The sequence below is a fragment of the Mizuhopecten yessoensis genome, unplaced genomic scaffold, assembly GCF_002113885.1.
Source record: "Mizuhopecten yessoensis strain PY_sf001 unplaced genomic scaffold, ASM211388v2 scaffold931, whole genome shotgun sequence".
Lineage (NCBI taxonomy): Eukaryota > Metazoa > Mollusca > Bivalvia > Pectinida > Pectinidae > Mizuhopecten > Mizuhopecten yessoensis.
The window spans coordinates 148,056-163,022 of record NW_018403793.1 but is presented as its reverse complement, the minus strand read 5'-3'; the positions used below and the strand labels follow the sequence as shown (position 1 = coordinate 163,022).

The window sequence follows — 14,967 nt, the reverse complement described above, 5'->3', positions numbered from 1 at the left end:
TGTACTGGTCAGAGTCTTTCTTTGCTATGGTGCCCAGTTTGGTACATGTACAATTCATTAATTAATAACATGGTTTCCAATCAGGCTATCTTTCAGACGTTATATGCAGTGGTAATAATAGTTCAATATTACATATAATAATCATTTTCAAGTATCAATTGTGTTCAGATATTTAATAAATTCTTTTTTAAAAGTCTTGTCTGTGTGTTTTACTACATCACTTTGTTACATAGACCTAATGGGTAAAAAGAAAAGTCGTATAGCAATATTATACTAACTTCTTTATTGATGTATTAGAAATATTCTAGACAAATAAACCTTCAATTCTAAATAATAATTAACAAATGGAAAAAAAAATAGCATTTAAATGATAAAAAACGTAATTTAAACCAAATGTGTCGGACGTAACAATGTCTGTCCACAGAGATGTTTGACGAAAATAATTAATTTATACTAAAATGCAACAGGATTGCGTTGGTAAAAATTCTTTAATGGAAATAAAAGGTGATTACCTGTAGAAAAGTAATATTAAAATAACATAACATTCCCAACGATAATAAGTATCTGAAACATTAGTATGCTATGTTGATTTCTGTCCAGCTGTTGCGGGCGAACTTTCGCTTATTTAATTAGTTTTTCCGAGTAACACCCGCAAGCGAAGTCTTTTACGACATCCCGCTCGGAAAGCAGGAGTGATCGTTATGACACGTGACTGTCGAAAACTGGTCTGAGGATAACATGGCGGTAAAAGGAGATGGCTGCTCGCAGTCTGTCTCGGTAAGTGCAAATGTTACGGGCAAACCTATGTTACGAGCGAACTGACAACTAATGCTTTTTCTTCATAGACTACCGGGTCATTATTAATGATCATGTTATTGTGTGAAAGTACGCTAATCATGGTATTTATAAACACCAAAGTGGTTGGTATGTGACGGATTTGAAACGATAAAGCAGACATACTACGTTGTGTTAGTCAAATCAAGGACCGACTTTGTTAGGTCGGGCGTAATTTTTAGACAGAAAATGTAAGTTTGTCCGTAACTAAGGACCAATTTTTTTTGTTCGGGCGTAACTTAAGACAGCTTTCATTGGTCGGACGTAACTTGAAGACCGATTACGTTTTTGACTGACATGTCGCCCGTAACTGTCGGATGGTCGTGACGAACAGGTGGACATCGTCGGACGAACTTTAGGACAAGCTAATAATTTGGACAACTTTCTGTAACGTGACGATTGCTGAATTTGTGATGTGCCTTACTGTCATGGCCTGTTATAATTTAAAACAGAGTGTTATGATATAATACGAGCAACCCCTCCCCCCTTTTCCTTATTGCTTGTGCTTTATTTAACTTTATTTATTCCAATGGAATGAAAAAAATACCAGTTTCCTTACTAAATATACTGTTCTCTAATATATTATCAGAGTACGAACATTTTACATTTTTATGTGAAATTTGATTCTTATTCCAGTATTTATTACTGTAGGCTTAGAACATAGTATACATATATACATGTGTAATTATTTATTTTCAAAACTTTAAATATGTCTTCATTTTAAGAATGCAGAAAAGTGCAGACTTTGGAGACAGCGGAAGAAGTCTGACCCTGTACATCGTCAACAGGAAACTGAGAGGAAAAGAATGCATAGAAGAGAAAGGACGACTGCACAAATTGAAAGGTATGTTTATAATGTAAAGCTTGCTTATATTGATTTCCCAGGATAGTGACGACACAAGATTGAAATTTTGCCTATCAGTGCTGGTATAGTATAACACTATATGTTATAAACAGATCTGGTTTGCAAATTAAAGTCTATCATGTGCAGTAAATTACTTAAAAATGTAGTTACTTAAAACTTCTCTAAATTAATGTATGTATGTACATCTTGTATAAATATGCAAATGTCAGATTTAAAGTTTTCCAAATATGAGTATAATTTGACATTATGGCGAATACTAACATTCTTACAGATTCCCTTTGATGGATTCATTAAATAGTTTCATGGCATTTGTAGGGACAGAGAGACAGCCCGAGTTCGAATGCAGCGACATAGAACAGCATGCAAGGATTCAGCTGCTTCCATCAAGAAAATCACCTCACAGCCTGTCTTGACGAGACATCAAAAGGAAGCGAGGCGTGTGAGGTGGAAAAAACAAAAACAACAGTACAGGTAAATTACAAACAGTACAGGTAAATTACAAACAGTACAGGTAAATTACAAATGAAGATTTCAAGGTTTATTAATTGGGGTAACATGTGTCCATCTAGTCACAGAGCAAGCAAGATTTCATGTAGAATAAATGAAATCTGTCCAAACTTGTTCTTTCTCTTCTCTTGCCCCTGGGTGAACAGAATGGGGGTGAATGACACTGGGTCTATGTCACTTCAACACCTTTGCAACCTCACTACAAACCCATATATATATATATATAATATCATAATGAACAACTCCATATACAATCCCCTCGTTCTATATTTCTGAGAACAACATTATGCATACCCCTGTGATCCATGGCTCTGAACACTTCACAAGACAAACCTCTGATATATCGCTATGAACACATAAGTAGACAAACCCCTGTTATATATTGATATAAACACTTAACTAGACAAACCCCTGTGTTATATATATCGATATGATCACTTAACTAGACAAACCCCCGTGATATACATGCATATCGCTATGAACACTTATTGAGCACTACTAACACTACGCTACACAAATCAAGTGATATCCCTATGAACATCTGACCAATCGGATGAACATTATTCCATCTGACAAATTTATACATTTACTAATAAAAATATCACTATCACAGCATTTGATAGGTCAATTGAAATAATTTTCAACTGTTTATAAGCACGATATAGTTCACAAATTTCTGAAGTCCCAGAAGGTGATTGTTTATGATGTGAATAACCCTGATATGTCATGAAATCTATTGTAAATGACGTCACCAACAATAGTCTGACCCCAGAAGGTCAATGTAGCTCCGCTTCACTTCGATGTATACAGTGATTTTTTTTAAACACCAAAAACTACCAAAACTCATAATTTTTCTGTGGTTTTATTATGTTGACGTATACATACAAAGTCATATCAGTGTATCATGACTATGTTAACATTTGTTTTGTTATATATTTTCAGAAGTAAACTTGGTCCTCAAAAAAAAAGATGAATAAGGGAACGGGATACGTTGGCGAAGCTGTCAGAGAGATCTGGAAAAGAGACACATGATGTAGCAGATTCTCGAGAGAAAAGTTCATCCTCATTTGGTACTCCAGCTGCAAAAAGAACGGCAGTATGTAGATTAAGGAAAAGCCTACCCAAAGATCCAGAGAAATTTGCAGATGTTGTAAATAGCATAATACAAAAAGCATCACCAAATAAAAGGAAATGTTTATCAGAGAAGAATATGCTGTTGACACCCTCCAAAAGGAAGAGACTAGTGAATATGGAAAACACTGTAGATTGTATAAAAAAAAACTCTTGAGGATTTAAAAGCAAACAAGTCATCAGCTAGCACAAAACAGAGACGTACAGTTATGAACAAAATGGCCAAAACCCTGAAGAAGCATAAAAAAATGATGAGAACATGTAAAGAACTAGGACTGCGCTACAAAACAATGTCAAGATGGTCTCGGTGTGCGGAAGAAGAAAGGAAGAAGAGGTCAGATATACTTCTACACACAGAAGACATCAAGAATTTTTTCATAAAACCATATGTGTCGGTAGTTCAATCATCAAAGGCGACAGTGAAAGGAGAACAACAGCAACAAACCCTGAACCAAACCTTACGGGAAACTCATAAACTTTTCCAAACAGAAAACCCAGATCTAAAAGTCAGTTTCAGCAAATTTGCTAAACTTAAGCCTTCAAATATAAAAACAGTCGACCAACAACAGTTCAGAGGCTGTCTCTGTGAAAAATGTGTCAATGTGGAGCTGATTCTTAAAGCATATAATAAGGAAAATAAAGACAAAATAAAAGACAGATACGAAGCCAGCAGAATTACTCTTTGTCAATACAAAAAGCATCCACAACTTTCTTGCGTTCAGCGAAAATGTCTAAAATGTGGAGTAGAAGCAGGACTGCAGGGGCATATATCAAACACAGATATGGATAAAGCAACAACTTGGTACAAGTGGCAAGTAGTTAAACTTACCAACAAGAAAACGGGGAAGGAAACCACAAAAAAGGTCCTGGTAGATCATTCCGGTACAATGAAAAATCTTGTTGTTGAATTGACAAACAGCCTCGAAAACCTGGCAACACATTTATTTGAAGCAAGCTGGCAGTACCAACAGTTAGTCAACTTGAAGGAAAACTTGCCAGATGGTGTTCTATTGTGCGTTTTGGATTTCGCAGAAAATTACACGGCCAAAACTCAGGATGAAATCCGAAGTGCTCATTGGGCACACGACCAGATCACAATCCACCCAGTAGTATGTTACTATAACTATACTACAACCAATGCAGAGACGAAGGAACAAGAAGGAACAAGAAGGAAAACACATGAAATGGTGTTCGTGTCGGACGACATTCAACACGATGCACATTTTGTAGAGGCGTGCTTGACGGAAACTCTTAAACACCTAGAGGAAACTGTACTCATAAGGAAAATTGTACAATTTACTGATGGTTGTTCATCACAGTACAAGTCAAAAATTCCTTTTTTGGATATAAGTGCCAGAAATGGGATGGACAGAAATTTTTTCGGGTCAGGCCATGGCAAAGGACCAGCTGATGCAGTTTCTGGTGTGGTTAAATCAGCCGTGACACGTGCAGTCAAAGGTGGGCAATTTATAACAAATGCCAAACAGTTAAAAGAATTTGGAGACCAAAAGCTTGCACGAGACCAACCAAAGCTCAAAAGAACATTCCATTTACTGGACAACATCAAGAGAGATAGGAATAGAGAGGGAAAGACGGTTAAAGGTACCAGAAAATTACATTCAGTGCGGGGTATATCCTATGGCAAAATTGGTACCAGAGCACTGACATGCACATGTGTCAATTGCCTTGGGCTAGATGGACAGTTCACATGTCCATCATCAAGTTATGTGTCCGATTGGGTGGTGGAAGATGTATGTGTTGTTGCAAGAACAAAAAGACAGAAATCTACGAAAAACACAAAAGAACAGGGGAATGAAAAGGAGAATGAGGCACCAGCAACAAAGAGACAGAAACCAGCGAGGGGAATCGGTAGGCAAAGTACGAGAGGTAGGTCTGAATGTGAATCCAATAATAATGTAGAACCCTACATGATTTTGAGGCCAAGCCTTCCAACAGAGACTGGTGTTGGGAATAAGAGACCACAGAAAGAGGTGATAAGTGGTACAGTCAATGCGAAGAAGAGAAAGACTAAAGGACAACAGAAAGAGGCATCTGTCCCAGAAGAAGCTAAGAAGAGGAGACATACTGTGGGGCAGCAGAAAGGTGTGTCAGCAAACATTTCAGAGAAGGTAAAGGAGGAAGGGACAAAGGGACCGAAGGAGAAAAAAGGGACGATAAATGACATTGGAGCTACAGATGTAGGGAACGAGAGACAGGCATATTTTGAAGCCAAAATGAGGGAAATTCGTAGTTTGGACACATATGAGGAGCTGGAAACTTGTGCATTTCAACTCACCGAGGAATGCGAAAACACTTATGGACATGTAAGTGTAGATCTCAACATCAGTATTATTGAAAGCAATTTAACTGGAGACTCTGTTGCACAAGAACTACTACCAGATGACCTTCCAGAGGAGCTAACTACCCTGATACCAGTGAATGTGCTTGGTGATGGGAACTGCCTCGCGAGAAGTGCAAGTGTTCTTGCGTTTGGAGATGAAAGACACCATGTTGAGATTAGATACAGAATTATCCTTGAACTACTCACACACAGCGAGTTATATCTCAATTTAGATTATGTCAACAGGGGTGCATCTCTACCGCCAAATGAAGAAAAATGTCTTGCAACCACATATGCCATGTTCTCCGAGTACTATATCACCGGAAATGCACTGGGACCAGCGTTAATGAAGACATTATTCGAGTCCGAAATAATGGGGATTAGACAAAGAAATTCATACATGGGCATATGGGAGTTGTTTGCCATCAGCTCAGTCATGGGATGTAAACTTTTGTCAGTCTACCCGAATCTTGGGCCACCAGTGTCCCATCTCACCCTTCATAGATTGATTCTTCCACGCGAGTTGAGACATGCCAACAGCATCTGTGGAATAATGTGGACCAGTACGAGACCACAGATGGAGAAAAACTGGGTTCCTAACCACTTTGTTCCCTTTCTGCCAGTTACAATGCCACAGCATGCACCCATTCTTCTAGCTCAGATGGGATGCGATGATTTTGAAGATGACCTGGACTGTCTTGAGGATTCCAGTTTCATCAACAATCTCATACAGACGTTATTAATGGATGGTGATGATAATGATCAGTAAGTGTCGTGTATAAATTGTAATGTAGTTTTTACATGCATATATTATATATATATATAAACAATATGGACTATTAAAACAGATTATCCAGATAGTGGTGTTTAAAAATGTTCATGACTCCTTCAAGTGAAGAACATATTAAATACTAAACTATATTTATTGATCTTTGAAGTTACAGCCTTTTCTGTTTCAAGTCTTCTGCTACTGTTTTTTTTAAGTGAATTTGAACTCCAAGAGCTTTAGGATGATTAATGTTTCCTATTTGTATAGTTATTTACAGTATTAATTCAGCTTTACTTTAAAAATCACAATAGGGATTAATGGCTGTTTATTCGTTCCCAAATGTGACGGACAATTTCTTGGTGTTTTTTTTAGGTCGGTGACATGTGACGATATGCTGCATTCAGCTTTGCCTACGGCGGATTGTGACCACCTCTCAGGACCTGCGTCCTCGTCTGCACCGGCTGGTGACCACCTCCCAGGACCTGCGCCCTCGTCTGCACCGGATAATGACCACCTCCCAGGGCCTGCGTCCTCGTCTGCACCGGCTGGTGACCACCTCCCAGGACCTGCGCCCTCGTCTGCACCGGATAATGACCACCTCCCAGGGCCTGCGTCCTCGTCTGCACCGGCTGGTGACCACCTCCCAGGACCTGCGCCCTCGTCTGCACCGGATAATGACCACCTCCCAGGGCCTGCGTCCTCGTCTGCACCGGCTGGTGACCACCTCCCAGGACCTGCGCCCTCGTCTGCACCGGATAATGACCACCTCCCAGGGCCTGCGTCCTCGTCTGCACCGGCTGGTGACCACCTCCCAGGACCTGCGCCCTCGTCTGCACCGGATAATGACCACCTCCCAGGGCCTGCGTCCTCGTCTGCACCGGCTGGTGACCACCTCCCAGGGCCTGCGTCCTCGTCTGCACCGGATGATGACCACCTCCCAGGACCTGCGTCCTCGTCTGCACCGGCTGGTGACCACCTCCCAGGGCCTGCGTCCTCGTCTGCACCGGATGGTGACCACCTCCCAGGGCCTGCGTCCTCGTCTGCACCGGATGGTGACCACCTCCCAGGACCTGCATCCTTGTCTGCACCGGATGGCCCGGTCGTCTCCAGCTCTCAGTAAGTATTATTTGCGCATAATTATTCTAATAATGATAACATTATCTTAATTTTAGTGATCCTATTATACCCAAAAATATAGTGATTTAGATCTGCAACAGTTGAGAATGTCCACTCCAATTCATCAATAATATTGTGCTTTTGTATGCATGTACAATTCCTATTGTAATGCACTATGTCGCAACTTCAGTACTGATCTGCATTGCTTTTCTACTCTCATTTATATATATATATTTATATATTATATATATGTGTGACAGTCCCAAGTAGAAATCAGAGTTAATGTGTTAAAATTATGCATTGTTAATTTTTAGCTAACGAGTAGATTTAATAATGCACAAATTACACGGCGCATAACATTTTCAAGGCTTATTATTATTATTAGCTCCGATTTTTACTTGGGACTGTCGCATTATATAGTGTGATTGGTGTTTGGTAGTTTTATTTTGTTTATGTGGTGGTTGGTACGCATTGCCTCTTGACTTTGGTCACATTTTGTCCCTTGATGTTCTTTTGTCTCCCCACGTGGTCTACGCTTGGTTGAGGACTTGCTTTTTTATGCTTGCCTTTTTGTATATATATATATTTAACCAAGTGGACATTTTTCATATGGATGATTTAGTAAATGTACAGCCTTTTCAGTTGTAGTTTTACATTGTTTCTGTTGCTCGGGTCAAAATTTTCAAAAATCATTTCGAGTTGCCACAGAATAAAAAGAGAAATATTTAATATAAGGACATGAGGAGCACAAAAAAAGAAACTAAAAAGGCTTGAGGAAAAAATTGGAAGAGATGGTGTCCTCATCCCAAAGTAACTTGAGTACCAGCACTAGTAGTGTAGTGAATAGTGTACACGCGAGTGTGAGCGACACATCCAACCTTTTGGCTTCCGTCAGTCACCTTTCCTGTTCGTCGGAGAAGGAGACGAAGGAAATTGTGAAGCATTTGACACTTCTAGTATTTACTAAAACTGAACTTGTAGAATATTCTAGAACTGGCAAGAAACCTGCCAAGAGCCAGGATACCATGATGCCTCGTCCAGTCCTTGATGCCAACAAAATGCTCTTGTTAGAAAGGGCTGTGCTGGAGAAATGTCCAGAACTGACCAGGACATCCTTCTTTAGAAAGTTTGAAAATTTACAGAAAATGGAACAGCGATTTCACAAAAATAAATAAATTAATTTTAGATATACACATAGAGCCGACGTCCTAAAAAAATGTTAGAGAGATATTCATGAATACAAAGTCCAAGGGATCCTATTAAAGACCATTTGTCAATTGTAAATCAGTCAAAAATAGTTAATATTCTCCATATTTTTATTAAAACGTATGATAATTATTTTTATGCATAATTGACTTGCTGAAGAATTTTAATTAAATTTCAGAAATGACGTCTCTATTAACCTTTGTTTTTTCTTGTTTTTCTAGTTCTACCAGTTAATTAAGTTTCCACCCTCAACAAGCTGAATATTTTGACACTATCCTCCATATGTATGTGTGCTGGAAGGTATTTTGTGTTCTGTTTTGCTGTTTTGCTTCCAACAGCGCAGATACTGTAATACCCAATACTTTTATAGTGTTCATGAACAGTTCATGAACAGTTCTTTAATTTCAGCTTATAGTTCATGAACTGTTCTTGAAATGCACATGAACAGTTCATGAGCATTTTAAGAACAGTTCATGAACAAATAGTTATAAGCAGTTCATGAACAAATAGTTATGAGCAGTTCATGAACAAATAGTTATGAGCAGTTCATGAACAAATAGTTATGACCAGTTCATGAACAAATAGTTATGAGCAGTTCATGAATTATTCATGAACTGTTCATGAAAATTCTGCAGGGGTTAAGACTGGATATTGCCATCATAAGACTGGATGTTGCCATCATAGGACTGGATGTTGCCATCATAAGACTAGATGTTGCCATCATAAGACTGGATGTTGCCATCATAAGACTAGATGTTGCCATCATAGGAATAGATGTTGCCATCATAAGACTGGATATTGCCATCATAAGACTGGATATTGCCATCATAAGACTAGATGTTGCCATCATAAGACTAGATGTTGCCATCATAAGACTAGATGTTGCCATCATAAGACTAGATGTTGCCATCATAAGACTAGATGTTGCCATCATAAGACTAGATGTTGCCATCATAAGACTAGATGTTGCCATCATAAGACTAGATGTTGCCATCATAAGACTAGATGTTGCCATCATAAGACTAGATGTTGCCATCATAAGACTAGATGTTGCCATCATAAGACTAGATGTTGCCATCATAAGACTGGATATTGCCATCATAAGACTAGATGTTGCCATCATAAGACTAGATGTTGCCATCATAAGACTAGATATTGCCATCATAAGACTAGATGTTGCCATCATAAGACTAGATGTTGCCATCATAAGACTAGATATTGCCATCATAAGACTAGATGTTGCCATCATAAGACTAGATGTTGCCATCATAAGACTAGATATTGCCATCATAAGACTAGATGTTGCCATCATAAGACTAGATGTTGCCATCATAAGACTAGATATTGCCATCATAAGACTAGATGTTGCCATCATAAGACTAGATGTTGCCATCATAAGACTAGATATTGCCATCATAAGACTAGATGTTGCCATCATAAGACTAGATGTTGCCATCATAAGACTAGATATTGCCATCATAAGACTAGATGTTGCCATCATAAGACTAGATGTTGCCATCATAAGACTAGATATTGCCATCATAAGACTAGATGTTGCCATCATAAGACTAGATGTTGCCATCATAAGACTAGATATTGCCATCATAAGACTAGATATTGCCATCATAAGACTAGATGTTGCCATCATAAGACTAGATATTGCCATCATAAGACTAGATATTGCCATCATAAGACTAGATGTTGCCATCATATGAAAGTATATTGCCATCATAAGAAAGTATACATATATTGCCATCATAAGAAAGTATATTGCCATCATAAGAAAGTATATTGCCATCATAAGAAAGTATATGTATATTGCCATCATAAGAAAGTATGGAGTATACATATCATAAGACTGGATATTGTCATTATAAAGGAGTATAAGTATCATAAGACTGGATGTTGTCATTATAAAGGAGTATGTTCCTGAACAACGTAAATGCTTCGGATAACTGCCTGTTTTTGATAAGGTAAATGAAAAAAATGTTTTCTTGTGCATTAAATTGTCAAAAACAAATATAGATATATTTTACAAGGTTATTTTCATTTAAGTGAGATTCCTACTGAGGTAACCAGGTTTTGTGGTTTAAGTAGGGATTCCTACTGAGGTAACCAGGTTTTGTGGTTTAAGTAAAGATTCCTACTAAGGTAACCAGGTTTTGTGGTTTAAGTAGAGATTCCTACTGTGGAAACCAGGTTTTGTGGTTTAAGTAGAGATTCCTACTGAGGTAACCAGGGTTTGTGGTTTAAGTAGGGAATCCTACTGAGGTAACCAGGGTTTGTGGTTTAAGTAGAGATTCCTACTGGGGAAACCAGGTTTTGTGGTTTAGGTAGGGATTCCTACTGAGGGAACCAGGTTTTGTGGTTTAGGTAGGGATTCCTACTGAGGGAACCAGGTTTTGTGGTTTACGTAGAGATTCCTACTGAGGCAACCAGGTTTTGTGGTTTAGGTAGGGATTCCTACTGAGGGAACCAGGTTTTGTGGTTTAGGTAGGGATTCCTACTGAGGGAACCAGGTTTTGTGGTTTAAGAAGAGATTCCTACTGAGGTAACCAGGATTTGTGGTTTAAGTAGAGATTCATACTGAGGTAACAAGGTTTTGTGGTTTAAGTAGCGATTCCTACTGAGGTAACCAGGATTTGTGGTTTAAGTAGAGATTCATACTGAGGTAACAAGGTTTTGTTGTTTAAGTAGAGATTCCTACTGGGGAAACCAGGTTTTGTGGTTTAGGTAGGGATTCCTACTGAGGTCACCAGGTTTTGTGGTTTAAGGAGAGATTCCTACTGAGGTAACCAGGGTTTGTGGTTTAAGTAGGGATTCCTACTGAGGTAACCAGGTTTTGTTGTTTAAGTAAAGATTCCTACTGAGGTAACCAGGTTTTGTGGTTTAAGTAGGGATTCCTACTGAGGTAACCAGGTTTTGTGGTTTAAGTAGAGATTCCTACTGAGGTAACCAGGTTTTGTGATTTTTCCCGATGTCATCAACATCCCTTGGAGCAATATTGACGGTAAAACAGAACTATGACTGCTACTCATTCCAGCCTAAAAAGGAGATGTTACACGGGGCAAAACAAGCCTGTGATAACGATGTGCTGCATTTCTGATGGCATGTGTCAGTGTGATTAATATTTAACTTTTGTCTGCAAAAATTTCTAGGTTTCTTTTATTTTACAAAACAAATTAATTGAATTGAACTTGAAAAACACCCAGATAATATATTATTGAGAGAAAGACATGTCCGATACATCTGTTAATCTGGTCTCAACAACTGAGACAATGCTATACTGCCACTCCACACAGTCTTACACAATGGAATACCCAGTAGAGGGAGACCTCCACCAGGGGGCTCCATGTGGACTTAACTCAACTTGTAAACAATGGCAGCATATGACTTTTCCGCTGACAGCGTTGTTGAAGGTTTTAACCCAAGTGATATAAATGAAAATGAAAGATGTGTAGCAGAAATCTGACACCAGAGCAAGTCCCGTTTCTTCACAAGATGTGAGCCGTTTTGTGGAATCAGGTGAAGATGACAATGAGACTGACCAGAGTCAATGGACTTTCTTGTGTCGTTGTTTTGGCTTTTACAGCAGAAGATGGGCCAATCGTTGAGCTACGGTTGATGAAATCAGATCCCCCCCCGAGGTTCTTCCCCAAATTTTAATTGAAATGATTGTCGCAGAAATAAACGATTATGCAGGAAAGTTCTGGCCTTTCTCAGCATTAATATGATGTTTTCGATCATGCAAGTTCCCAGATATTCCATTGCATGGAATTCTTTCAACTACTTTGCAATACCAGGACTCCAAATTATCATGATCAGAGAAAAATTTGAAAATTTATCGAAATAATCTCATATAAACGATATTTCAAACAACCCCATAAGGAGACAACCAGAAAAACACGGATTATTCCGATTTTAAGTCACGCCAATGCAACTTCCTGTTGAAAAGCAGAGATGTTTTTCAGGCAAAACATTGTCCTTCTGTAGTTAACTAGTACATATAATCATTCAATAAGTAAGTAAACCCTTTATTTATTCATATTTAAGCTAGAGTTTCAGTTATTTTCATCAGCCTTAAAGTCTTTAAAATTGTCTGAATTGACGGATATACCGACAGTATTCTACCGGTAATTTTTTCCTCTATACAAAGAATAAAGTTGTTATTTGTGAATTTTCCTTGTTTCATAATTGTTTGAATGTTTTCCACTAAAATACAGCCAGTTAATTTAATTATTTATTTGGGGAAACGGAGAAACGCATGTGCAAAAACATATTTCATATACTATTCTAACGCACTTGCCTGGGGCAAGCGGGCCAAGTTTCTGCACTTGCCCGGGCGCTCAAACTGGTTGTCCCGGGCGTCGGGCAAGTGGAATTTTACACCCCTGCAAATGTGTAGGGCAAGGCTACATGAGTAACCAGATAACCTCAGGGCCTCAAGGAAGAAGAGCGTATTACAATTACAACAGCTTTATTATCACTAACAGTATATCAGATATAGTCAAGGACAATTTTCTGGTGTGGCTGGACGATACAACAGGAATAAACATAGACCTACGCCTACCAAAAGCCGACAAACAACAAAGGTTATATTTTACACAGAAGAGGCTGACAAAATCAAAACGACTATAACAACACGATTTGTCTGAGGTATTATAGTCATCTTGCTGTAGGGTTCACAATCTTTTTCACGTACTAGAGAATTTTCATTCAGGGAAAACTGCCCATTTTACAAATAAGTGATCAAATATATATGTGACATCAGATCCTTGGATTCTTGCACGTGTGGAAGGTTACAAAGTTGACTTCTAGAACAAGGACACATCCCAAACTTTACTTAGGTAAAGTGAATTCGTTATTTAGGTCAAAAATTGAGGGATATATGGAATGTAATGATTGATATGATGTAATATTTGTACAGGATCATTCAAGTATCAATGAATAACATGAAAGAATCTATCAAGTTTGTGGACATGAAATCTGGATGTTTAAGTTAAACTATACTGGTGACGTTGTGTACAGCAGATGAAATCTGGTTGTTGTAGCTACACTACTGGTGACGTTGTGTACAGTGGACATAAAATCTGGATGTTGTAGCTACACTACTGGGGACGTTGTGTAGTGGACATGAAATCTGTATGTTGTAGCTACATTACTGGTGACGATGTGTACATTGGACACAAAATCTGGATGTTGTAGCTACACTCCTGCTGACGTTGTGTACAGTGGACATGAAATCTAGATGTTGTAGCTACACTACTGGTGACGATGTGTACAGTGGACATAAAATCTGGATGTTGTATCTACACTACTGGTGACGTTGTGTACAGTGGACATGAAATCTGGATGTTGTAGCTACATTACTGGTGACGCTGTGTACAGTGGACATGAAATCTGGATGTTGTAGCTGCATTACTGGTGACGTTGTGTACAGTGGACATGAAATCTAGATGTTGCAGCTACACTACTGGTGACGATGTGTACAGTGGACATAAAATCTGGATGTTGTAGCTACACTACTGCTGACGTTGTGTACAGTGGACATGAAATCTAGATGTTGCAGCTACACTACTGGTGACGATGTGTACAGTGGACATAAAATCTGGATGTTGTAGCTACACGACGGGTGACGTTGTGTAGAGGACATGAAATCTGTATGTTGTAGCTACATTACTGGTGACGATGTGTACAGTGGACATGAAATCTGGATGTTGTAGCTACACTACTGGTGACGTTGTGTACAGTGGACATAAAATCTGGATGTTGTAGCTACACGACTGGTGACGTTGTGTAGAGGACATGAAATCTGTATGTTGTAGCTACATTACTGGTGACGATGTGTACAGTGGACACAAAATCTGGATGTTGTAGCTACACTACTGCTGACGTTGTGTACAGTGGACGTGAAATCTAGATGTTGTAGCTACACTACTGGTGACGTTGTGTACAGTGGACATAAAATCTGGATGTTGTAGCTACACTACTGGTGACGTTGTGTAGTGGACATGAAATCTGTATGTTGTAGCTACATTACTGGTGACGATGTGTACAGTGGACATAAAATCTGGATGTTGTAGCTACACTACTGCTGACGTTGTGTACAGTGGACATGAAATCTAGATGTTGTAGCTACACTACTGGTGACGATGTGTACAGTGGACATAAAATCTGGATGTTGTAGCTACACTACTG

The 14,967-nt window shown here is 38.8% G+C and overlaps 2 protein-coding genes across 2 annotated transcripts; both read left to right on the top strand.

Moving 5' to 3' along the window:
- Window positions 1-554: 554 nt before the first annotated feature.
- LOC110455621 lies at window positions 555-3,202 on the top strand. Its single transcript, XM_021505836.1, has 4 exons — window positions 555-777; window positions 1,560-1,678; window positions 2,015-2,170; window positions 3,149-3,202. The coding sequence occupies exons 1-4, from the start codon at window positions 739-741 to the stop codon at window positions 3,177-3,179; spliced, it is 345 nt and encodes a 114-aa protein (XP_021361511.1). The 5' UTR covers window positions 555-738; the 3' UTR covers window positions 3,180-3,202.
- Window positions 3,203-3,321: 119 nt separating this feature from the next.
- Window positions 3,322-8,738, top strand: LOC110455585. Its single transcript, XM_021505781.1, has 3 exons — window positions 3,322-6,443; window positions 6,820-7,563; window positions 8,555-8,738. The coding sequence occupies exons 1-3, from the start codon at window positions 3,547-3,549 to the stop codon at window positions 8,736-8,738; spliced, it is 3,825 nt and encodes a 1,274-aa protein (XP_021361456.1). The 5' UTR covers window positions 3,322-3,546.
- The last annotated feature ends 6,229 nt before the right edge of the window (window positions 8,739-14,967 follow it).

Bases quoted from the DNA above. Each gene is read 5' to 3' on its own strand.
- LOC110455621 (XM_021505836.1), top strand. From the start codon at position 739: ATGGCGGTAAAAGGAGATGGCTGCTCGCAGTCTGTCTCG. The intron at 778-1,559 runs GTAAGTGCAAAT...CTTCATTTTAAG, and splicing joins GCTGCTCGCAGTCTGTCTCG to AATGCAGAAAAGTGCAGACT. The intron at 2,171-3,148 runs GTAAATTACAAA...ATATATTTTCAG, and splicing joins AAACAAAAACAACAGTACAG to AAGTAAACTTGGTCCTCAAA.
- LOC110455585 (XM_021505781.1), top strand. From the start codon at position 3,547: ATGAACAAAATGGCCAAAACCCTGAAGAAGCATAAAAAAATGATGAGA. The intron at 6,444-6,819 runs GTAAGTGTCGTG...TGTTTTTTTTAG, and splicing joins GATGGTGATGATAATGATCA to GTCGGTGACATGTGACGATA. The intron at 7,564-8,554 runs GTAAGTATTATT...AGAATATTCTAG, and splicing joins CCGGTCGTCTCCAGCTCTCA to AACTGGCAAGAAACCTGCCA.